The 24519-nt window shown below is 46.8% G+C and overlaps 1 protein-coding gene across 5 annotated transcripts in view; it reads right to left on the reverse strand.

The window, feature by feature from the left end:
* Positions 1-24519, reverse strand: part of LOC306855829 (cell adhesion molecule 1-like) — a 353210-nt gene that overhangs the window by 47726 nt on the left and 280965 nt on the right. For all 5 annotated transcript variants that reach the window (XM_079394726.1, XM_079394724.1, XM_079394728.1 and 2 more), the window contains 2 exons: positions 18603-18740; positions 4140-4298 (listed from right to left, as the gene is read on the reverse strand). In XM_079394726.1, coding sequence (XP_079250852.1) covers positions 4140-4298; positions 18603-18740 — 297 coding nt within the window. The remainder of the gene's footprint in view (positions 1-4139; positions 4299-18602; positions 18741-24519) is intronic.

Below are 24519 nucleotides of genomic sequence, written 5' to 3' on the forward strand. Positions count from 1 at the left end.
TAAAAGATAGAAAAAAACTGAACATGAAAAACACTGAAAGGCAAGAAAGTATTACTGGCCTTTCATTAGGCATAATGGATACAAGAACAACAGTTACGTGTGCCAAATAAAAATTTAAATAATAAGTAAATAAAGCAACAGAAAAAAATAGAAAAACGTCTGCAAAGCCTTTGCAAATAGTAATTCTGTTATTTATATAGGGGTAACACTTTACAATAAGGTTCCATTTGTTAACTATTTAATGCATTAACTAACATTAATTAACAATGAGCAAAACATTTTTTTTTTTACAGTTTTTAATATTCTTTCTTAATGTTATTTAATAAAAATACAACTGTTCATTGTTAGTCAGGTCCATTAAATAACATTAACAGATACAACTTTTGATTTTAATAATGTATTAGTAAATTTTGGAACCATAATAACTAATATTAATACATGCTATAGAACAGGGTCCCTCAAGGTCCACTTTCCTGCAGAGTTTAGCTCCAACCATTCGGAAGAACTCGATTAGCTTGTTCAGGAGTGTTTGATTAGGGCTGGAGCAAAACTTTACAGGAAAGTGGACCTCGAGAGTCATAGTTGAGAACCCCTGCTTTACAAGTATTTTTCATTGCTAATTTATCTTAACTAATGTAGTTAACTAATGTTACCAATATAGGGCTATCAATGACTATACTAGCATCATTAAACCCTCTTGAAGTGAACCTGAAATCAACATTGACTTATTTTCTTAATTCATGTTTCTGGTCTCATTGTGAATGATTCATCGCTCTCAATACAATCCCTTCTGCTGATGACATTTTCTCTCCCTCACACCTTTTCAACCCTGTATGACTGACTTTCTTCTGTGGAACACAAAAGAAGATATTTTGAAGCACTCTTTTTTTTTTCCATACAATGAAAGTCAATGGAGTCCAAAACAACAGTCAGACCCAATTGATTTCCATTGTATGGACAAAAACACATTTTTCAGAAAATGTAGAAGAAAGCCAGTCCTATGGGTTTGGAACGTCATGAGAGTGAGTAAATAACTACAGATTTTTCATTTTTGAGTGAATTACCCCTTTAAAGTTCCCAAGATTCACAGGAGGCCGTGATGCACTTGCCAAGCCCACCACGGTTATGTAAGTGGGCTCCACATTCCTTGGAGGTATTCATCCTCTCAAACTGACAGGTTGTAATGGCTGAGCTATGCCTTTCCAGTCCTACGCTCCATTCCAGAGCTGGCCAGCATCCAGCCCTCTAGTTTCTCAAAGGAACCCAAATCTAATATTCCCCCAGTAATAGAGCTTGAAGTGGCGTTCCACAGATGATTATGCGACAGCGCTGTGTGTATGTTCCACGGACGTGGGGGAGATATTAGAGCTTCTCCCATGTGCAACTTTAATAACATCATTCGCTCACTTCAGCAAGCAATGTGGGTTAAACAGTAGACATGCACCAATAGATGAAACAGTGGGTTTGTAATGTAAATAGTCCAGAGTCATTAGTATGCATGAATCAGGATAAGCAGCAGACCTTGATTTGGAGGCAGGTCATGCATAAGGGCCAAGGAATTTACCAAAAAATCCACACAGAGAGATGCTGAGTGTCCCCCTGGATTCAAAGGGCGAAAGACTAGTTTGCTGAAACCATGTCAAAGTCGCCCACAATAACCCCCAGATTTCAATTTCATCGGCTCTTAAGGCACTCTGAATAGACTGGATGCTGAGTGAACGGTGACTTGACTTTGACCCACGGATTTCACACTTTCATGGATTTTTAAGTGTACGACGGGAAAAAAATAAGCGTCAATGTCCTGACAAGATTTATCACATTATGTCAGGGCTGACGTTTCAACTGGCTTTTTGACAATCACTAAATTTGTTGAGTGCTTTGCTCACTTGATGCTTTCCTGTTTGACCTCTTCTATCATCAAAAAGTGATCTGTTGGCCTTCTATCTGTCCAAATTACACCCTGTCAGAGCTAACATTTCTGTGTCCATGATGGACAGCCTGGTCTAAAGTGAAAGAGAGAGAGCGGTCCGCTCAGAATTTCTGTAAGAGGAATATCCACCTGTTTGTCTCTGCTATATTGAGACTCCTTCCATTTCTCCCCTTGTCATCTTCAAACTCTTCGAATGAAAGGCTCTGAGTGAAAGTTTCTTTCTTTGAAGCTTCCCCTGTATTAGTTTCTTTCCAAAGGGCGCTCTCTCTCTCTCCTGGGCACACGAGCACTAAATCCACGGAAAGCAGCGCCACCGGCCTCTGGTTTGTGTCTAGCTGGTGTGCCGGACAGAAAAGGTCACTCTAATTCTAATAACACAATTATTGGCACGAGATATTGTCGTCATTTCTTAGCACCATCACCATGGAGCGTTTAATTTCCCTCAAGCTGCTGATCTGCACATCGGTGGAACTGTTTGCATGGTGTAGCTATCAATATTTCTGGCTTATTTAATATCCACAGCGTTGGTTTTCTATTTCCTATTGAAAAAATGAACTCCATTAAGGCTGCCTTCACTCAATGATTTTTAACATTGATTGTTTTCCCAGTTTCAGCAGCACAATTTGAAAGAAGAGTGAGCCAGACAATGACTCATGCACCAGCTCTCCCCGGAGCATGACAAAGGCTGGCTGTGAGCACAAAATCCAGTTAAATAGCATAGACAAAATGGTTCTACATTTTTCTGCTTTAAGTTGGGCACCAAATATCCTGCAGTTTCTGGAGATGTGTTGCCTTTGGTAGATAAAGGTCAGCAAAGAAGCCTTTTCCGGTGATCTTCTAAACCCAGTGGCAGACAAGATTAACCTCAAGAAGAATATGCTTGAGGACCCAAATAAAACATCTTTAAAAATCATATCTGTATCTGTATCACAGAAGACAGTGCCCAAGGCTCTCCTCCAATCAGAGGGACAATCTTTGTGTCATGACTGAATTACCTAAGCGCAAAAACATGATTAATCTTTCATTACAGGCCAGGTGACATGTCTGCTCTCACAAGAGAAAGGATAGGCCTGACTGATTTCTAACACAAGGACAAAGATAACAAGAAAAATCCTAACTCTGCACAACTCCAAAGAAAAAAGGAGGACGAAACACACCTTTATCTAGTCAAAAATAAATATATTTACATTATTAATATATGTTACTATGATATTATTCAATATGTGTATTTAAAATGCTGTCACACATCCTCTACTCACTCCCATTGTACTTCCAAATAAATACCCAACATATAACTTATAATTGTATATATTATATTGTTTAGTTAAATGACTAATAAAGTCGTGACGTATTGTCAAGTATGGTGGCCCATACTCGAAATTGGTGCTCTGCGTTTAACCCATCCAAGTGCACACACACAGCAGTGAGTAGTGAACAAATCCACACACACACACACCGTGAACACACACCCGGAGCAGTGGGCAGCCATGCTGCAGCGCCCGGGGAGCAATTGGGGGTTCGGTGCCTTGCTCAAGGGCACCTCAGTCGTGGTATTGAGGGTGGAGAGAGCGCTGGACATTCCCTCCCCCCACCTACAATTCCTGCCGGCCGGGGGCTCGAACTCGCAACCTTTCGATTACGAGTCCGACTCTCTAACCATTAGGCCACGACTTCCCCCATATATTTACATAATATAATAATTACATAATATAATGTTAATATTTAATCCAATAATAATGAGTAATTCTACAGCTATATTTAAAATACTGTATATTTAAAATGCTATCATGCTGTCCTCTGCTCACTCACATAGTACTTAAAATAATAATAATAATAATAATAATAATAATAATTAGAAAAACACCTTCATTTATTCAAAGATATCACTTTAAATATATTTAAATTACAATTCTTATTCAAATAATCTTTAATTTAATGATAATTAATTCTACATCTTCATAAAAATGCTGTCATGTTGTCCTTAGCTCACTGCAGTTACATATGTTTAAAATACTAATAGTTATTAGTCACATAACATAATATTAATATTTATTTATTTGAATAATAGCAATTATATATATATATATATGCTTAAAAAAATAACACTAAATAATACTAAAAATTACAAATTAAAAAGAACAATTAAACATACATAATATTCACATAATATATTATAAATAAATATCTCTTAAAGTGCCGGCTCACTCACATTGTACTTCCAGGTACTTCTGCGCCTGAAAGTCCTTGACCGCTGGATGGTCGACAATGCAAACCACAGGAACCCCATCATCCTCTCTCGTGACGGTAAACCTCAGCCAGCTAGTCACAGTGAACATCCTGTCATACGTGGTCTCCACTTTAGATTTGCCTGTGAGACACAGAAACCAATGAGAGACATACAATTCAAACTTAATCACTTTCATTAACATCTCTGTCAAGAAACCACGGGTGGCTAAATGTATTGAAGCCCACTGTATACGTTACATCCTGTGAGCCGTCTAACAAAGCGGATCCCCTAACGACTTGCACATATGTGACATATGGAGGCTCGCTGTAGCTTATCGATGACATGTGTACAGTAAATGGTCCCCTGCAGCTTCACCTGAAATGTGACCATATGGGAGGGGCCATGTGGCTGAAAAACAGCACCAAATCGCTTCCTTTCGAGTCTTGTTATGCAGCTGTCACTCATTGGCAACTGAGTGGGCTGTGATGGTGTGTTTGTGCTTTATGAAGTGAGATATAATGGCTGTAGTGGATGCCTCTGACCCGCAGCCCTCCTTCAGCAGCATCAAGTGGACATGAAGAACACAAAAGACTCGGAGTCATTGTGCGGCTCCAGACAATAGCCTCGCAGCACCGCACAGACCTCCATCACTCAATTACTGCTCTGGCCTTGTGGAGAGAAACAGGCGTGGGTGGAGAGAGAAAGGAGGAGCAAAGGGGTGAGCGAGAACACAAGAGAGAGAGGGAGCTATTGTCCTGTTTGTGTATTTGTAAAGAAAAAAAATCCACTTGACCATTCAAAAAATTAATTAGATGTGGACTAAAAGAAAAGAAACAGAAAAATGTGAGTTTGATGGAGGGTAAACACCTACATCACTTTATTACAGGTGTGTCATTTATGTGCCACTAGCAGAAAATATAATGACTGTTTTCAAAAAGGTTTCCCCAAACCTCTCCCTCCGTCTTGCACAGACCAAACTAATGTTACCATGTCGAGCTGATTTTGATGTTTATGCTCTTCAGGAAATCAACCTATGAATGGCTTACTGTACTGAAAAGGACACACAAAAATCTGTCATCATTCAAACATCCTCATGTTGTTCTAAACCTGTATGACTTAATTTATTCTGTAGAACATAAAAGAAGATACTTTTAAGATATTTTTATAAAGCTATTTTGGACCCCATTCACTTTCATCACATGGATAAAACCAATTCTTATTCAGGATAGCTTGCTTGAGAAGGTTTGGATCAAAATGAGGGTGGGTAAATGATTAAAGAATTAAAATTTTTGTGAACCATCCCTTTAATCTTGGAGAAATTACAGTACTGTTCAAACGTTTGGGGTTAAAAGAAGTCTCTTATACTTACCAAGGCTTTATTTATTTGATCAATTATTGTAAAATATTATTACTATTTAAAATAAATATTTTAATATAGTGTAAAATGTAATTAATTTCTGTGATGCAATATTTTCAGCAGTCATTCAGCGTCACATGATCCTTAAGAAATAATTCTAAATTCCGATTTGGTGTTCAAGAAACATGAAAAAAATAGTGCTACATATATTCATATTTTCAGGATTCTTAGATGAATAGAAAGAACAGGATTTATTTGAAATATGAATGTTTAAAATCATTCATGTCTTTACTTCATTATGTCTTTATGATCAATTTAATGTGTCCTTGCTGAATAAAATCTTTAATTTCTTTTTGATAAAAAAATAAGTCTTACTGACCTCAATTTTTTGTATATTTGCATTAGCACCTTTTAAGTTATGTATGGAGCAGTTGTATCATACATAGTGAAGTGAAGTGACATTCAGCCAAGTATGGGGACCCATACTCGGAATTCGTGCTCTGCATTTAACCCATCCAACGTGCACACACACAGCAGTGAACACACACACACCGTGAACACACACCCGGAGCAGTGGGCAGCCATTTTATGCTGCAGGGCCCGGGGAGCAGTTGGGGGTTTGGTGCCTTGCTCAAGGGCACCTCAGTCGTGGTATTGAGGGTGGAGAGAGCGCTGGACATTCACTCCCCCCACCTACAATTCCTGCCGGCCGGAGACTCGAACCCGCAACCTTCGGATTACAAGTCCGACTCTCTAACCATTAGGCCACGACTTCCCACATTTATTAGACAATATACATTGCAATTTATGTGTGGTTCCTATATTTCTTTTGTAATTTATGTGCAGATTGCATCTATCTTCTGGCTGTGTTATCAATGTTATCAACAATCCACAATGCTAATTTTACCATAAATCTTAAAAATGTCCAAAAATGGCACTGCTGTGTGGAAATCTTGCCATCATCTCAATTCTCCAGACATTTTTTTTTTCTGACAATTCCTTGTTTTGAGCATTCCTTCGTTCTGCATTCAGCATTATCAGCAGTGAATGGATATTCAGACAATCATATCTCGAATAAGTGAAGAAACAGAGCTCATTGAGAGCCCAGAAGCACGTCTATATTCTCTCTCACAATGCCACAGTCACTGCTGATAAAGAGATAATCACAGGTCAATCACTGTCATTCAGACATTTCTTCATTTCAATAACATCTCCCTTTTTGAAATGCAAAGGAGCTCTGATTAGTCCCGATCTGCAGCGATACAGTGGGCTGAATATCAAAAGAGATCCTGTCCCTATTGAATTCACCATTTCTTCACTTTTTTTGTTCTCTATAATTTGCCCTCCCCCTTTTTCCCATTATTCAACACCTTCCGATGGAAAGTCACTCCCTGGAAGAGGGCAGTCTGGAGATCTGGGGCCAAACGAGTATTTAGCAAACTTCCTTAAAGCCATTAAAAATTCTAAATCATGCCATTGTGTTTCAGCTGGGCTTAGTGGGCTAATTGATATGAGATTATATTTTTAAGCAATGACACAATGAGCGGGCCCAACGTCGTCTGACAAGAGGAAATTAACAACTCATTGTTTCCTGACATTCATTCAGCTAGTCTTACAAGACAGGTGTATGTCAACAATGGAGCAGGATGTAAAACAGAAGTACTAAACGCAGCACAAAACACGGAGAAGCCTAGGAAGGTTGTGTATGCGTGAGCGAGAGGGAGGTACATCATGGGGGCGGCTGAGTTTACATTCCGGGGCTGTATGGGTGTAACCTTTAAATGATATTTTAAAAAGCCTGATTATCCTAGAGGTAATTAGGCTGAATGATGAGGACATTTCATTAAAAATAAATCCGAAAAGGCACAGGGGCCAAAAGCAATTTCCAGCCAGTGAGTGCCAGCGTTGCACTGCCTGTGTCAGGAAAAGGGTCCCTCGCTTTCGTCAATCTTTCTCCTCCTCCATTCAAAATGTTCCGCTGTACAAAAACAGAATATTCATGTCCTGCTGTCCATCTCACTGAGCCGAACTCGTTCATCTTTAGTGCTATATTTGTCCAACTGTCCAATAATATACTGATGTTACATAAACACAAAACACCCGTTGACAAATGAACAGAACAATGCTGTGTAATAGCTGCCGAAACTCCCAGTGGAGAGAAACGGAGACCCCTAACTGAGCTTATCGCTAATTACCAAATGAAAACATCCATCCTGGACTCCAATTTAGCCGTCTCATTTTGGGTAGCTGTTATTAAGACAGCTTATATGCAGTAATTTGTACATATGCAAATTGCCTGTGTCTAGACAGCTGCGGGTTAAAGGTACGGCCTCTCGCTCACCCACACGGACCATTACGGAAAATGAGCTGAGCTTCTGTGAGGAGTATTCAGGTAAGCTGATGATGTGGTGATGCATTACACCTCAGGTGTGCATTATTTTTCTAATAATTCAACGGACCGAAGTCAATTATTCCATTAATACAACGGTTGCCACACCTCAAGACATCGATCAGATGATATATTTCAAGGCATTTGTCCATTTTTTCTACTTAAATCGCTATTGTGAGTAGAATTATTTCTTCCGCATCTCATCCAACGCCTACGTTGCTAATTCCAAAATCGAATTTTAAACCTAGTAACGGAGGCTTGAACCGTTGATAGCAGACTGCAGTTAATACAGTTAATAACTAAGTTATGAGAGAGAGAGAGAGAGAGAGAGAGAGAGAGAGATTTCATATTTCCAAGAGGAAACCTTTCAAAACATAGAACAAGAAATCAGCCATTTCCAGGCCCAGGGAAATGTACTGCTTATGGGTGATTTAAACACTAGAACCGGAGAAGAATTAGATTTCTTAGAATCACACGGTACCAGATTCATCACTGGCAATAACGACTTGTACCCTTTTTACCCCGCCAGAGAAAACTGTGATCAGACAGTGAACGCTCACGGATAGCAGCTGCTGCAGCTCTGCCGAGGACTGGCTCTGTACATCATCAACGGAAGACTGCGAGGAGACTCACTCGGCCGATACAGCTCAGCTCTCGGTAACAGCTCAGTAGATTATACCATCAAAGATCTCCACCTTTCCTCTTTGAGAGCATTCACAGTCAAACCCCTGAAACCTTTCTCAGACCACAGCCAAATCACACTCTATATAAAGCAATCTGAAACATCACTCACACCAATTAGGACACCATATCAAATGACCAAAATTATGTAATTCAAATGGACAGAAAACAGTGCCACAAATTACATCAATGCTGTTGAATCTCCAGAAATACAGTCCCTCTTACACTCATTCCAAACACAGGCATACCCTAAAAATCAATTCGGCATCAATCAGGAAGTACAAGATCTAAACAACATATTATACAAAACACCACAAAAAAGTAATTTGACCATTGTTAAACCAAAGAAAAAATGTTTAGATACTGACAAATGGTTTGATTTGGACTGTAAGGCTCTGAGAAAAAACCTCAGAAATCTATCAAATCAAAAACACAGACAACCAGATAATCCGGACCTCCGTCTTCATTACTGTGAGGCACTAAAACAATATAAAGCCACACTCCGGCGGAAAAAAGCACAGTTTTTGCAAAACCAGCTTGAAGAAATTGAAAAATCTATAAATTTACACAAATTTTGGGATAAATGGAAATTATTATACAAACCAAATCAAGAAATTCTGGCCATCCAAGATGGGGAGACATGGAAAACATTTCCAAGAATTATATAGCCCAACCGAAATTCAAAATTCTAATCAAAATGAAATAATTAATAAACTAGACAATTTAGAAAGATTGATTAAAGCGAATGAAAACGTCTCGGTTACGTACGTAACCCTCGTTCCCTGATGGAGGGAACGGAGACGTTATGTCGTGACGACATTAGGGGATTTACTTGAGAGCCCCGACTGCCTCTGATAAGAGAAAACGCCAATGAAATTTGGCTAGTGGATTTTGCATACCTGAGCCACTCCCCGTGCATACGGGTATAAAAGGGCGACAGGTGCATCCACTCATCAGGTTTTCCGCTGAGGAGCCGAGAACGTGTCCCTGGCAACCAGCGATGGTTCAAGATTGTGGCATGGGGACATAACGTCTCCGTTCCCTCCATCAGGGAACGAGGGTTACGTACGTAACCGAGACGTTCCCTATCTGTCGGTCACTACGAGTTATGTCGTGACGACATTAGGGGTCTATGGAAAGCGCCACAACCTGAACCCCGTCACGACCTTGTGGCATGCAGATGTTGACAAGCTAGCGCGTGACAGACAAATGCGATGCGAAGGTCGCAACCTTCCCGTCGCCCCAGAGCAAATTCGCTAACCTTGGTGCCCGCAGGGACCACTGAGTACATTGCTGCTGGAGATAGCCAAGCCGCTGTTCCTTTCCCCAGAAATCGGAAGGGATTTCGACCTTCTATGAAAGACTGCTTCAAGTCTTTCCTGTTTGTTGTTACAGCCCGGCAGTAGCGACGGGGAAGCGAGCCTTCCGGAGAAGGGCGCTACGGAGGCCACACCCTGCCCGAAGGGAGGTAACGTGTGGAGACACTGGTATGGACTGGCCCAAGCCTGGGGCAGTGCTACATACGCCTGGACCCTGGGGCAGATCCTACCTAGGAGAAGGGAGGAAGGCTGCCAGCAGGGTCTGACAGAGCTCTGTCAAAGGGAAGACACGGGTTTACCGTGAGGGAAACCGTACCGTGGATGAATACACATGTGGGATCACCCGAAGGGAATCAGGCCACACGGGCACCTAGCCGAGTACAGGGGCTGACCGGAGACCCGGGCAAGCTAACACCGGTACTGGGCCTGGCGTCAGACTGCTCCGCCCAGCCTGACTGCCGGGGGTGCTGGAGGAACTCCGCCAGGGTTCGCCGTCCGGGGAACTAACTGGAGGAGAGAATAGGCGCTCGTATCCCCGGGTAAGGAGGAATGGCGCAGCAAGCGTGACACCGGCCAACTCTTCCCGCCACTTACCTGTTACCCAACACACGGGAAGAGACTGGCTCAACGCGGAGACTGTAAAATCTCGCGAAGGTGTTCGGTGTCGCCCAGCCCGCAGCTCTACAGATGTCTGCCAAAGAGGCGCCGTGCGCCAGCGCATAGGAGGAGGCGACACTCCGTGTGGAGTGAGCCCTCACCCCGAGGGGGCACGGCTCGCCTTGGGATTGGTACGTCAAGGCGATGGCATCCACTATCCAGTGGGCCAACCTCTGCTTGGAGACAGCCTTCCCTTTCTGCTGACCTCTGTGGCAGACAAAGAGCTGCTCAGAGCTTCTGAAGCTCCGGGTGCGGTCCACGTATATGCGCAGCGCTCTTACGGGACACAGCAACGCCAAGGCTGGGTCTGCCTCCTCCGAGGGCAGTGCTTGCAGGTTCACCACCTGATCGCGGAAAGGCGTGGTGGGAACCTTAGGCACGTATCCAGGCCGGGGTCTCAGGACAACGTGAGAGTAGGCCGGCCCAAACACAAGGCACTCTTCGCTTACCGAAAATGCTTGAAGGTCCCCGACCCTCTTGATGGAAGTGAGCGCGGTCAGGAGCGCTGTCTTGGCCGACAGGAATTTCAGCTCGACTGAGTCCAGCGGCTCAAAGGGACCTCTCTGAAGTCCAGCCAGGACAATAGAGAGATCCCAGGAGGGCATCAGGGGTGGCCTAGGAGGATTTAACCTTCTGGCACCCCTCAGGAACCTCACGATGAGATCGTGCTTCCCCAGGGACCGGCCGTCCACTGCATCGTGATGGGCCGCAATAGCAGCCACGTACACTTTCAAGGTGGAGGGCGACAGCCCGCGCTCCAACCTCTCTTGCAGGAAAGAAAGCACCACTCCAATCGTGCATCTTCGGGGGTCCTCCCGCCGAGAAGAACACCAGTCCGCGAACAGACTCCACTTCAGCCTGTGGCAGGCCACTCAAGTCTGCCGCGTCCCATCCAGGAGCCGCACATGGCGGTTCCACAGAGCCGGACGCGGGTGCCGTATGGTGCCGAGCCCCTGAGAAAGAAGGTCCTTCCTCAGAGGGATGCGCCAGGGAGGGGCTGTCGCGAGGAGGGTGAGTTCCGGAAATCAGGTCCGGGTGGGCCAATATGGCGCAACCAACAAGACCTGCTCCTCGTCCTCCCTGACCTTGCACAGTGTCTGTGCGATCAGGCTCACTGGGGGAAACGCATACTTGCGCAGAGCCCGAGGCCAGCTGTGTGCCAGTGCGTCCGTGCCGGGGGGGGGGCCTCGGCCAGGGGGAATACAGCTGGCAGTGGGAGGACTTGCGGGAAGCAAACAGGTCTACCTGAGCTTCCCCGAATCGACTCCAAATCAGCCGGATCGTCTCGGGATGGAGTCGCCATTCTCCGGGGAAGTGAGCTGTCGTGAGAGCGCATCAGCTGCACGATTGAGCTCCCCCGGAATGTGGACGGCGCGCAGCGATTTGAGCTGTGACTGACTCCAGAGGAGGAGATGGCGGGCGAGCTGTGACATGCGGCGTGATCGTAGACCTCCCTGCCGGTTGATGTACGAAACAGCCGCAGTGTTGTCCGTGCGGACCAACACGTGCTGGCCTAGGAGCAGTGGCCGGAACTGCTTTAAGGCCAGATGCACTGCCAACAGCTCTAGGCAGTTGAAGTGCCAAAGCAGTCGAGGCCCCATCCAGAGCCCCGAGGCTGCCTGCCCGTTGCATATAGCGCCCCAGCCCATGCTGGAGGCATCTGTTGTGACAATAACATGCCGGGACACTTGTCCTAAGGGCACCCCGGCCCGTAGGAAGGCAAGGTCCGACCAGGGGCTGAAAGAGCAGCGACACGATAGCGTGATGGTGAGACGACGTGTCCCGCGGCGCCATGCCCATCTCGGGACCCGTGAGTGTAACCAGTGCTGAAGTGGTCTCATATGAAGCAACCCGAGCGGCGTGACTGCGGCTACGGATGCCATATGCCCCAGGAGCTGCTGAAACTGTTTCAGCGGAACCACTGTCCTGCCTCTGAAGGAACTCAGGCAGTTCAGCACTGATTGGGCACGCTCGTCCGTGAGACGTGCCATCATACTCACAGAGTCTAACTCCACACCGAGAAAAGAGATTCTCTGCACAGGGGAGAGCTTGCTCTTTTCCCAGTTGACCCGAAGCCCCAACTGGCTGAGGTGCCGGAGCACCAGGTCCCTGTGACCACCCAACTGTTCTCGCGATCGGGCCAGGATGAGCCAATCATCGAGATAGTTGAGGATCCTGACGCCCACTTCCCGTAATGGGGCAAGGGCGCCCTCCGCCACCTTCGTGAAGGCACGGGGAGACAGGGAGAGCCCGAAGGGGAGGACCCTGTACTGCCATGCCCGCCTCTCGAACGCAAACCGTAGGAACGGCCTGTGTCGAGGGCGAATCGAGACATGAGAGTAAGCGTCCTTCAGGTCGATCGCTGCAAACCAATCCACGGAGTGAACTCATCTGCGTCAACATCTTGAACGGGAGCTTATGTAGGGCCCGATTCAAGACTCGCAGGTCCAGGATTGGCCGAAGGCCACCGCCTTTCTTGGGCACGATGAAGTAGGGGCTGTAAAACCCCTGCCTCATCTCGGCTGGAGGGACCGGCTCGATTGCACCCTTTGCCAGAAGGACAGCAATCTCCTCGCGCAGGACAGGTGCATCTCGGACTGCCACCGAAGTCTCGAGGATGCCGCTGAACCTGGGCGGCCGCCTGGCGAACTGAATCGCATAGCCGAGTCGAACTGTGCGAATGAGCCAGCGAGACGGGCTGGGTAGCGCAAGCCACGCCCCCAGATACCGTGCAAGCGGCACCAAAGGCCCAATCGACGTGCCCGCAGTGGTGCAGCGAGGTGGAGTAAGGTTGGATGGAACAGAAGGCAGTGCGTTCTGACTCATCCCCACAAAACTCCCTAAGTCCCCAGGGGGGACTGGCTAGAGGTGCGCGGGGAGGCATCGCGTCCCCAGACCGCACTCTCTTGGCCACTGGCAATATGGGTCTCGGGTGAGAGTGAGGAGGCATTGCGTCGCACACTGTCAGCCCGCAGACCTGGGAACCCGGAGGGAAGGGAAATTGCTCTTTCTTTGACAATGTGGGTACCACTGGCCCTTGAGCCAGTGGCTGAACAGAAAAAAAAGAAAACACAGGATTCTCCACCCGGCCCTCCTCCGGGGGAAGGAGCGACGCTAGCCTCGTCGTCTCCTGGGAAGGAGCAAATTCCTCCATCTCCGGGTTGTGCGCGTCAGGGCCGCTTTGTCGTCTTCCTGGAGGACTTGGCGGCCGGCTGAGGCGCAGGGGGCGCCGCACTCCTGCGAGAGGCTCGACGCACCGGCCTAGGTGACGACTCAGCACGGGGCGGAGCAGCTCTGGAGGACGCAGGAGGGCGCCCACGGCGACCAGCAGACTGGGGCCTGGCCCTTGGGCCAGCGGTGGCAGCTGGAGCATCCCGCCGTTTAGGGAGGATGTGCTGAATTGCCTCCGTCTGCTTTTGTACTGCCGAGAATTGCGAGTGCGGCCGTCAGCTTACAGGCTTTGGACGGGAGACGCGGACGATTCCTCCAGGTGGCGGCGTTTTGCGGGCACAGGTGCACCGCAACCGCTCTCTCCACCTGGGGAATATCCACGTACCCCCTGGCCGCCCCGCCATCGAGGGTAGTGAGGACGGAGGAGGGAGACGAGCGGCTTCTGGCCGAGAAAGGGGCCGTCCACGACTTCGTCAGCTCCTCATGCACCTCCGGGAAGAAAGGCACCGGGGCAAAGTGCGGCCGCTGGTCGCGTTTTGCGCCGATGAACCAATCATCCAGCCGCGAGGGCTCGGGACTGGGCGGTCTGTTGACCTCCAGCCCGATACTCACGGCTGCCCGGGCAAGCATGGCCGTCAGCTCTGGGTCCGGATCGGCAGTGGCGACAACACCCGAGGGGGGCAGCCCCGCCGATCGTTCATCCTCAGAGGACGAAAGCCCATCCCCCGATGCCGCGATCGACATCTGATCCTCGGGCGGCGCACCGAATGAAATGCTGGCGGCCCCGTGAGGCGAACCAGCGAAATCACTCGGGAACCGGACGGAACAAGCGCTGCGGGAGGAGTAAGAGGTCCGCGGGGACGTGCCCGGCGGAGAAGCTCTTACCGTCACCCTCAGATCTCCCAGAGCGCCAGCCGGCGGTCCTCTGCTCGAGCCAGAGAGACCGGGACGGGTGGCGGCAGAGGGTGCCAATCCTTTCAGAAAGGAAAGGCGAGAACGCAGCGTTGCCATGTTCATACGCCCACAACAGGCGCATGACTCATCCACAAACGCATCTTCAGCGTGCTGGATGCCCAGACACTGAAGACAACGCTCGTGACCGTCATCCGAGGACAGGAAGCGACCGCAACCAAGAGAACACGGACGGAACGGCATCTTTAAAAAGACGCGAACCGCCCAGTGTTTTAGAAATTTGCTCTTTCAGGTGAAGTGCCCAGGGGAATCGCTGCTGCAGGGACACCGCTGTCTGCACCGTAACGCCACCCAGGAACAAACTTCGAGGCAGACGGCTTTGTGGAGATCTGATCTGTTTTGAAGATTTCTCATCCACTCGGCTCCGAAGCAAAAATCTGATGAGTGGATGCACCTGTCGCCCTTTTATACCCGTATGCACGGGGAGTGGCTCAGGTATGCAAAATCCACTAGCCAAATTTCATTGGCGTTTTCTCTTATCAGAGGCAGTCGGGGCTCTCAAGTAAATCCCCTAATGTCGTCACGACATAACTCGTAGTGACCGACAGATAGGGAACCCCTTAGATTTCCCCATAACAATGAAAGAATTGGAAGACAAATTACGGGTCCTTGAGCCCAAGAAAGCCTGTGGTGTCGACAGCATCCTGAACGAGATGCTGAAACACACAGAGCAAAGCTTCAAACTGGCCATCCTGAAACTGTTCAATGATGTTCTGTGTGTCGGGTTCTTACCTGAGATCTGGAACAAGGGCCTCATCAGCCCCATTCACAAGAACGGATATAAACTAGACCCCAACAACTACCGAGGCATCTGTGTGAACAGTAACCTGGGGAAGGTGTTCTGTAGCATCTTAAACACCAGACTGTTAGACTTCCTTACGAAGTACAATGCCTTGAGTAAATGCCAAACTGGCTTTCTTCCAAAATGTCGCACATCCGATCACATTTTTACATAAAACACTAATTGAAAAATATGTACATCAAAACAAAGGAAAATTTTTTGCTTGTTTCATTGATTTCAAAGCGTTCGATTCAATCTGGCATGAAGGATTATACCTAAAACTTATCGACAGTGGAATAGGGGGGAAATTCTATGATTTGATCAAATCAATGTACACAGCCTGCTATTGTGCGGTTAAAATTGGAAACCAAAGAACTGAATTCTTCCCCCAGGGGCGTGGAGTGAGACAGGGATGCAGTTTAAGCCCCACCCTCTTCAACATTTACATCAACCAATTGGCCAACGTATTAGAACACGCTCCCTTTCAAGGTCTCACTCTACACGACACAGAGATAAAGTGTCTTCTCTACGCAGATGACCTGGTCCTCCTGTCGCCCACTGAAGAGGGGCTTCAGGAGAGCCTGAATCTGCTGGAGGATTACTGTCAGACCTGGGCCCTGACGGTCAACCTTAAAAAAACTAGAGTAATGATGTTCCAGAAACGCTCCAGATCTCAGGGACCAACTCACATTCAAACTATCACACAGAACCATTGAAACCACAAAAACATACACTTACCTCGGCCTGAAAATTACTCCAACTGGTAACTTTACTTTGGCTGTGAATGAACTCAAAGAGAAAGCTCAAAGGGTTTTCTATGCCATAAAAAGATCCATTAAAATCAACATCACAATCCAAATCTGGCTCAAACTTTTCAAATCTATAATTGAACCAATTGTTTTATATGGCAGTGAAGTGTGGGGTCCTTCTATAAAATGTGACTTCTTAAATTGGGAAAAACTCCCGATCGCAACTCTACATTTAGATTTCTGTAAAAGAATACTCAAAGTCCAAAGAAAATCTCCAAACAACGGATGCAGAGCAGAATTAGGCCAATACCCTCTGCTTCTAAACATCCAAAAAAGAGCCCTGAAATTCTGGAAACACCTCAAATCAAGCGACCCCAACACATACCATTACAAAGCCCTAAAACACCAAGAGCTGAGCGTAAGTAAAAGTCCCCTGTGCCAGCTAGTGCTGAGACTGACTGAGCTCACACACACAGAGATCAGGCAGCCTCAGGACACACACACACTCACACACATTATAAACACAGAAAAAGACAAGTACATTACCTATTGGACAAACACCATTAAAAACCAGCACAAACTGGAATGTTATTCGGCGCTAAATCGAGAATACACTGTTGCGATCTACCTGAGCGCCGTGAGTGATGGAAAACACTGACGATGTACAGACTCAGTGAACACAGTCTGGCCATAGAGACAGGCCGGCGCAGACAGACCTGGCTCTCTCGTGAGGACAGACTCTGCTTGCACTGCATCCTGGGAGTGACGGAGACGGAGCTGCACTTCCTCACAGAATGCACAAAATATAAAGATATCAGAGACCATTACTACCCCAAAATTAATAAAATATTCCCCCAATTTAACACCTGTAATCCAACCCAAAAACTCAGTTTCATTCTTGGCGAAGAAGCCAAATGTTCTAATATAGCTGCAAGATTTGTAGCATCTTGTCATCTCCTGAGGGACAGCCAGAGAGAAACAAACAGCCAATAAACACACATTCACTCACAGCCCAAACACACACCCATTAGATCTACACACATGTATATAATGTATACAATGTTCAAATTTCTAAGTTAAGTTGTTACATGATGTCTGTAGTATAATCTTTTATTTATTATTATAATTCATTATTTTATTAACACTATTATTTTTTATTTTTTGCTATATCTAGCCATGTGTTTATATAATAATGCCTTTATTTAGTTTCATTATTACTATTATTTTCTCTAGGCTTTACTAAATGTTCAGAAATTCTAAATCACTTTCTATGTTGTTTTAATGCTTTGGAAATACAAAATGTATGTTTTTGTCATGCCAATAAAGCTTTCCGAATTGAATTGAATTGAATTGAATTGAATTGAATTGAATTGAATTGAATTGAATTGAATTGAGAGAGAGAGAGAGAGAGAGAGAGAGAGAGAGAGATTACCTCTGTGCGTCTCTCGATAGTGTTCGGTAGCAATGACTCTAGTTATAGTGACACTTTAAGTTAATTTTCTTCACAAACAGTGCCGTTGTTACTACCACGCTTGTGAGAAGTCATGTCGTTTTTAAGTTGTTAAACTATGTTACTGATAAAATAATCAGAGTAGTGCAAACAACATTAGCGCTTATGTTAATGTGTGTGCAAACCGTATGTGCGTCTGTGAGGGAGACAGAGCGGGAGAGGGAGAGTATGTGCTTTCCGTACATAATAAAAAGTAATTTTGTGGCAAAAAAATGGACATGGTCGTTTTTATCATTTTATTTACTATATTTATTTGTTTGGCTAGTCTCGTTGTGGGTTTTGTTTTTTTTGCTGTAAGGACCTTTCTTCAGGTCATCAAGGCTGTATCTATTAAATAAAATATATATATATATATATATATATATATATATATATATTGTGAAATATTATTGCAATTTAAAATAACAATTTTCTATTTTAATATACATTGAAATATAATTTATTCCTGTGATCTAAGCTGAATTTTCAGATATTTCAAACATTTTTCAGAATTCTTTGAAGAAAAGAAACATTGTAACATTATAAATGTCTATAATGCCACTTTTTATCAGTTTAACAGGTATTTGCTGAATAAAATCTATTTCTTAAAATAATAAATTAATTAATTAAATAATAAAAAAGTCTTACTGATTCCAAAACTTTTGAATAATACTGTACTATACATTCACTCATGACCAGCAAAGCATTAAATAAATCTAACAAAGTTTAAGTTGTTTTAATGTGTTTGTCTTTTTAATACATAAAGTCTCAGAGGACAGTGCACTAGGGAAAACCTCACGCTGTGGGATGCCAGGCAGAGCAAAAACAAACCTGGTAAACACTTGGTTTGTTTGTGTGTACACAATGTGACTTGACCCACCCTGTAGCTCTTTGTCTCCTTTCATCCATCTGATGGTTGCGGCGGGTTTGCTGCCCATGGAGGTGCAGGTTATCTCTGTCTCGTTGCCCTCTCTGACGATGTCCTCACGGGACTCTATGATTGGGTTTCCTGGTGGGACTGAGAGAGGATAGACAGATTTTACAAGGCGGTCTGTAAATCAAGCACCACTAGAGTCACATTCAGCCCATGGTCACTGATAGCCAACACAGACACTAATACTGAGATGAACACTTCATAGAAAATAAAGAGGTGAGTGTATTCATTTTGTTTTACAAATGACATAAAGGAGCATATCCTGACAAAGTATGAGACACGGATAACTACAACATGAATAGTGGAGAAACATCTTGCTTAACACAGAAAGCAACACATCCATTAGATTGGAATAAATCTGCTAGAACATTCTACACTTACCTGAATAATTGTGAATGTTTATAAGCATATTGTAACCAACATCTCTAAAGGCTTCCTTTTCATTTTGGTGCTCAGTTGGATATGCCATGATAACAGTATTTTCAAAGACATGCTCAATTTCATTGGTCCTTACTTTCAAGAGGGTCACTACATCTAAAATGTTTGCCTGAAAAGGTCACCTAAGTCTTAGGCCTCTAGCAATCTGGCATAAATGTGTGGTGTTTTTTGGACAGGGTAATTCAGGTTTCTTGCTTTCCCCGAGCAGCAGGGCTACATTTAAGCCTTCTGCTTCAACTCGGGTGTCTGAAGCTGTGGAGCCAGCCACTCGACCGCATTCAGCGAGCTCTCTGCAGTCCCACTCCTTAAATACCCACCCTGCACTAAACTCTGCTCTCAAAACGGAATAATCACTTTTAAGTGCGGGTGATGTTTCCATGCAGATATGTCAAAACGCAGAACGCAGCAAACCGTTCACATGTACACAAAGACACACACACACACACACACACACACACAAACAAACACAAACAATAATTCTGCTGAATGGCTCCACCATGCAGCTGAGTCCTCAAGAAAAGTAGCAGGTGAAGTGTTTGTTGAGTTTTTAGAGGGCTTTCAGCAGCCCCTCCAAACAGCAGCGAAAGTGTGTGTGTGTGTGTGTGGTAACAGCTCCGTTCTGAAATATGAATGACTTGGCGCTCAGGATCTGGCTTGGCCACGTCTCGGGCCTTCTGTTAGGTGAAGATGAATGGCTATATCTTGATTCTACACTGTTGCAGCATCTCATAAAAGCTGCTCCACTCTGGTGATTGATCATAAAAGGAATTCTCAGGAAACAAAGAGGCCATGCGTGTGTGTGTGTGTGTGTCTGTGGGGGTTTGTTTAAGCGCCAAGTGCCTTATGGGAAATCTGACAGTCAAAACAACGGGTTCAGGTTTGTCTAATCCAGAGTTTCTCTTCAGGAACTCGAGCTGCATCCGGTAAGATGCTTTGGGGAACGTTTCCAGCGTGAGCGGCTCTGAATATCGTGTGTAATCAGTCCAAATGATGGGCGAGAAGTCACGGGCGGAGTGACGTAATTACCAGCTGGTATAAAAGCACGTGCGATGCAGCCGGCATCAGCTTTTTGTCATTCTGCAAAAGCGCTCTGTGTGTGTTGTCCAAACTTTTTGGACAACAGCACTCGTGGGGATCGCAAGTGGATCTGTTGGAGGGAATGGAGACTGGCGAGTCCCTATCTCCTTCCCCACCCATCAGATTTGGCGGCTGTTCTCCAGGATCGGAAGCCCCCTCGGCGGTTACTTCTCCCCGGGGAACGGACTCGGCGCTTCTCTTATCTTCCTCTGAGGAGGGTGAGTGCGAGAGCTGTTGGAGGTAATGACTCGTGCTGTGACCTAACTAAACATCAGTTGGCTGGCCGAGGAGCATGCTGAGCCGCAGACTAGCAAACTTGATGAACGCTTTCTGCGAACGAAGCGATCACATCCAACACGGAGCCTGCCGTTCTTCCCCGAGCCCATTTTCGGCCCACCTCTTCGTCCCCTCCTGTGATTACTACAGTAATGTGGGGGGATTGAAGCAGCGCGGTTACAGAGCGATGTCTTGGGTAGAACAGACGCTCGCGAGTCCCCCGTTGCGGCATCGTCTCTGGAGGCTCCGTCCTTGCCCTTCAAGCCGCTACGAACAACTTCAGCGCTTGTGGGCAAGGGATACGCGGATGCGGGTCAGGCTGGTGCATGTCTGCACACCATGTCAGTGTTGCAGGCATACCAGGCTGACCTGCTGAAAGAGATGGATGAGCGCGAGGCCATGAGCTCCGATGACATCTTGGAGCTCAGGAGGACCGCTGATTTGGCTCTCTGCGCCACCAAGGAGACCGCCTGTGCTATTGGGTGGCAGTGGAGAGGCATCTCTGGTTGACCCTGTCTGACATTAAAGATAAAGACAGGGTCTTCCTATTGGACGCCCCACTTGCGCCTCTGGGTCTGTTCTGCGACGCCGTCGAGTCTGTCGTCGACAGAAACCAGGAGGTTTGTAGACAAGTTCTTGCCTCGTCGCCCTCCAGCTCAGGCGGATGATGGACAGGAGCAGCGCCAACCGCGTGCCAGCTCCTCGTACAGGGAGGCACAGAGACCGAGGTGGCAAGCGGTGCTCTGCCCCGGGGCCTTCTAAGCCGAAGACGGACCTGCGGGCCGTGCTTCAGGCCAAGAAGGCTTCAAGGAAGCCCTGATGCCTATGGCCCAGGGCTTATGAGGGTAGCCCCAGCTGGAGGGGAACGGTTTTCACCGCGGTTCCCGGCACGATGGGTCCTGCAGATTGCAGAGATTGTGTGGGATTTGCTCACGATGCAGGCTCGTATGACACCTGCTTGGATCGAGTCGATCCTCACCGTGGTCGCGAGGGTGAAATAAAGGCCGGCCACTCATAGTGAAGCAGTTTCAGAGACTGCTGGGTGTGATGGCAGCTGCGTCCAACGTGATACCTATTGGCCTGCTGTACATGAGACCCCTACAGTGGTGGCTCAAGACCAAGGGGTTTTCCCTGTGGGGAAACCTGCTTCGCATGATCAAGGTCACGTGGCGGTGCCTAAGTGCCTTAGACATGTGGAGACAACCTTGGTTCTTGTCTCAGAGCCAGGTGTTGGGAGCTCCTTGTCGCCCCGTGACGCTAACGACGGACGCGTCCCTCACCGGTTGGGGAGCGGTCATGAGTGGCCACCCTGCCCGCGGTCTGTGGAGTGGTCGCCATCTCACGTGGCATATCAATCGCCTAGAGATGCTGGCCGTGCTGCGTGCACTGAAGTATTTCCTCCCAGACCTGAGAGATCACCATGTGTTGGTGCACACCGACAACAACCCCCTGTACAGGCTGGCACACCAGATCCTTGTGTGGGCCCAAGGGAGACTCTACTCATTGAGAGTGGTATATATCCCTGGGCATCTCAATATGGGAGCAGACGTCCTGTCGAGACAGGGGCCAAGGCCCAGGGAATGGAAACTTCACCCAGATGTGGTGAAGCATATCTGGAGAGTGTTTGGCCAGGCTCAGGTGGACCTCTTCGCTACTCATGAGACAGCACAATGTCCCCTCTGGTACTCTCTAGTTCGCTATGGTACAGATATGGCCGAGGCTTCGTCTGTACACCTTTCCCCCAAACACTCTGCTCCCAGGAGTTCTGGCGAGAGTGCGCTGGGACGAGGTCAGTCTACTTCTGGTAGCACTGTTCTGGCCGGGCCGATTATGGTTCTCGGACCTGATTTCTCTCCTCGGCGGCTCTCCATGGGAGATTCCCGTCAGGAGGGATCTCCTCTCACAGGCAGGGGTCTTTCATCCCTGCCTGGAGTTATGGAAGCTGTGGGTGTGGGCTCTGAGGGGGCGCAGCTCATAGCTTCTGATCTCTCAACCGAGGTTGTTGAGACCATACTCCAATCCAGAGCTCCCTCAACGAGGAAACTGTACGCCCTGAAGTGGAGACTCTTCACTTCATGGTGCGGAGACCGCGGAGTCAACTGCCCACTTGGTACAGTGCTGGAGTTCCTGCAGGCCCGATTCTCCGCAGGGTTGACCCACTCCACCTTGAAGGTTTATGTCGCGGCAATATCAGCCTGCCACGCCTCTCTTGGTGGGCAATCAGTTGGCAGAAACCCCTGGTTACACGTTTCCTCCGCGGTGCGCTGAGGCTGAGGCCTCCAGTACGGTCCCGTGTGCCAACTTGGGACCTGGCGGTGGCCTATTGAGGAGATTTCTGATCGCCATCTCACTCTAAAGACTACATTTCTGTTGGCGGTATCTTCTCTAAAGAGATTGGGGGATCTTCAGGCCCTCTCAGTGGCCCCTACTCATTTGGACTTGGCTACTCATTTGGCGCCCGGCATGGCCAAAGCCTTTCTATACCCTAGAACAGGATATGTTCCAAAGGTCCCCTCCTCAGCACCACAGCCTATAGCACTGCAGGCTTTCTGTCCTCCTCTCTTTCGGGAGCCTGACTAGCAAAAGCACAATTGTATGTGTCCAGTGCGAGCCCGGGTTGCGGGTTGGTCCACACCCTGACCTACGTCAGGTTTTATGGCCTCGATATGTGGGCAACTCCAGGCTCTTCCGTTCTCTCGCCCTCGTCGTGCTCCTGAGGTCTACACACAGGTCAGGGACTTGGAAGTCTGGCAGCGTGGGTATCTCGTTCCCCAAAGCGTCTTACCGGACGCAGCGTCTCGTTCCTTTGAGGAACCAGGGTTGCATACGTAACCTGAGGCGGTTCTCAACCTTGGGGTCATGACCACATGTGGGAAGATTTTATATTATCAGAATCAGAATCAGAATTAGCTTTATTGCCAGGTATGTTTGCACATACAAGGAATTTGTTTTAGTGACAGTAGCTCCACAGTGCGACAGAATGACAGTGACAGCACAGGACACAGATAATAATAATAATTAAACAAAATAAAATAAAATAAAAATAATAATAATAATGTACAAATATACAAAATGGACAATAGTCCATAAAATAGAAAATTCTGTATATACAGGTATGTTAGCTGCAAATTTGAAATGTATAAAAAATAAAAAGTACGATAGTGTTGTGTGTTTCATGTTTATTGTTAAGAGTTCAAATGTTCATGAGATGGATTGCCTGAGGGAAGAAACTGTTTCTGTGTCTGGTCATTCTGGTGCTCAGAGCTCTGTAGCGTCGACCAGACAGTAACAGTTCAAAGAGGGAGTGTGCTGGATGTGAGGGGTCCAGAGTGATTTTACCAGCCCTTTTGCTCATTCTGGATAAGTACAGTTCTTGGAGAGTGGGGAGGGTTGTGCCAATGATTCGCTCAGCAGTCCGGACTACCCTCCGTAGTCTTCTGTGGTCAGATTTGGTAGCTGAGCTGAACCAGACAGTTATAGAAGTGCAGAGGACGGATTCAATGATGGCAGAGTAGAACTGTTTCAGCAGTTCCTGTGCTGGGTCTTTTTAACATTAGAGTCAATTTGGAAGTCCCACTTCAGGTCCTGAGAGATGGCGCTGCCCAGGAATCTGAATGACTCCACTGTTGTTACAGTGCTGTTCATGATGGTGAGTGGGGGGAGTGCAGGGGGGTTTCTCCTGAAGTCCACGATCATCTCCACAGTTTTGAGCGTGTTGAGCTCCAGGTTGTTAAGACTGCACCAGACAGCCAGCTCCTTAACCTCCTGTCTGTAAGCAGACTCATCACCGTCCTGGATGAGGCCGATCAGTGTGGTGTCGTCTGCAAACTTCAGGAGCTTGACAGAGGGGTCTTTAGATGTGCAGTCATTGGTGTACAGAGAGAAGAGCAGTGGGGAGAGAACACAGCCCTGAGGAGCTCCAGTGCTGATCGTACGGGTGCTGGGTATGTATTTCCCCAGCCTCACTAGCTGCTGCCTGTCTGTCAGGAAGCTGTTGATCCACTGACAGACGGAGGTGGGGACGGAGAGCTGAGTTAGTTTGGGCAGGAGGAGGTTTGGAATGATAGTGTTA

Source organism: Barbus barbus, assembly GCF_936440315.1.
Source record: "Barbus barbus genome assembly, chromosome: 36".
NCBI classification, from domain to species: Eukaryota; Metazoa; Chordata; class Actinopteri; order Cypriniformes; family Cyprinidae; genus Barbus; species Barbus barbus.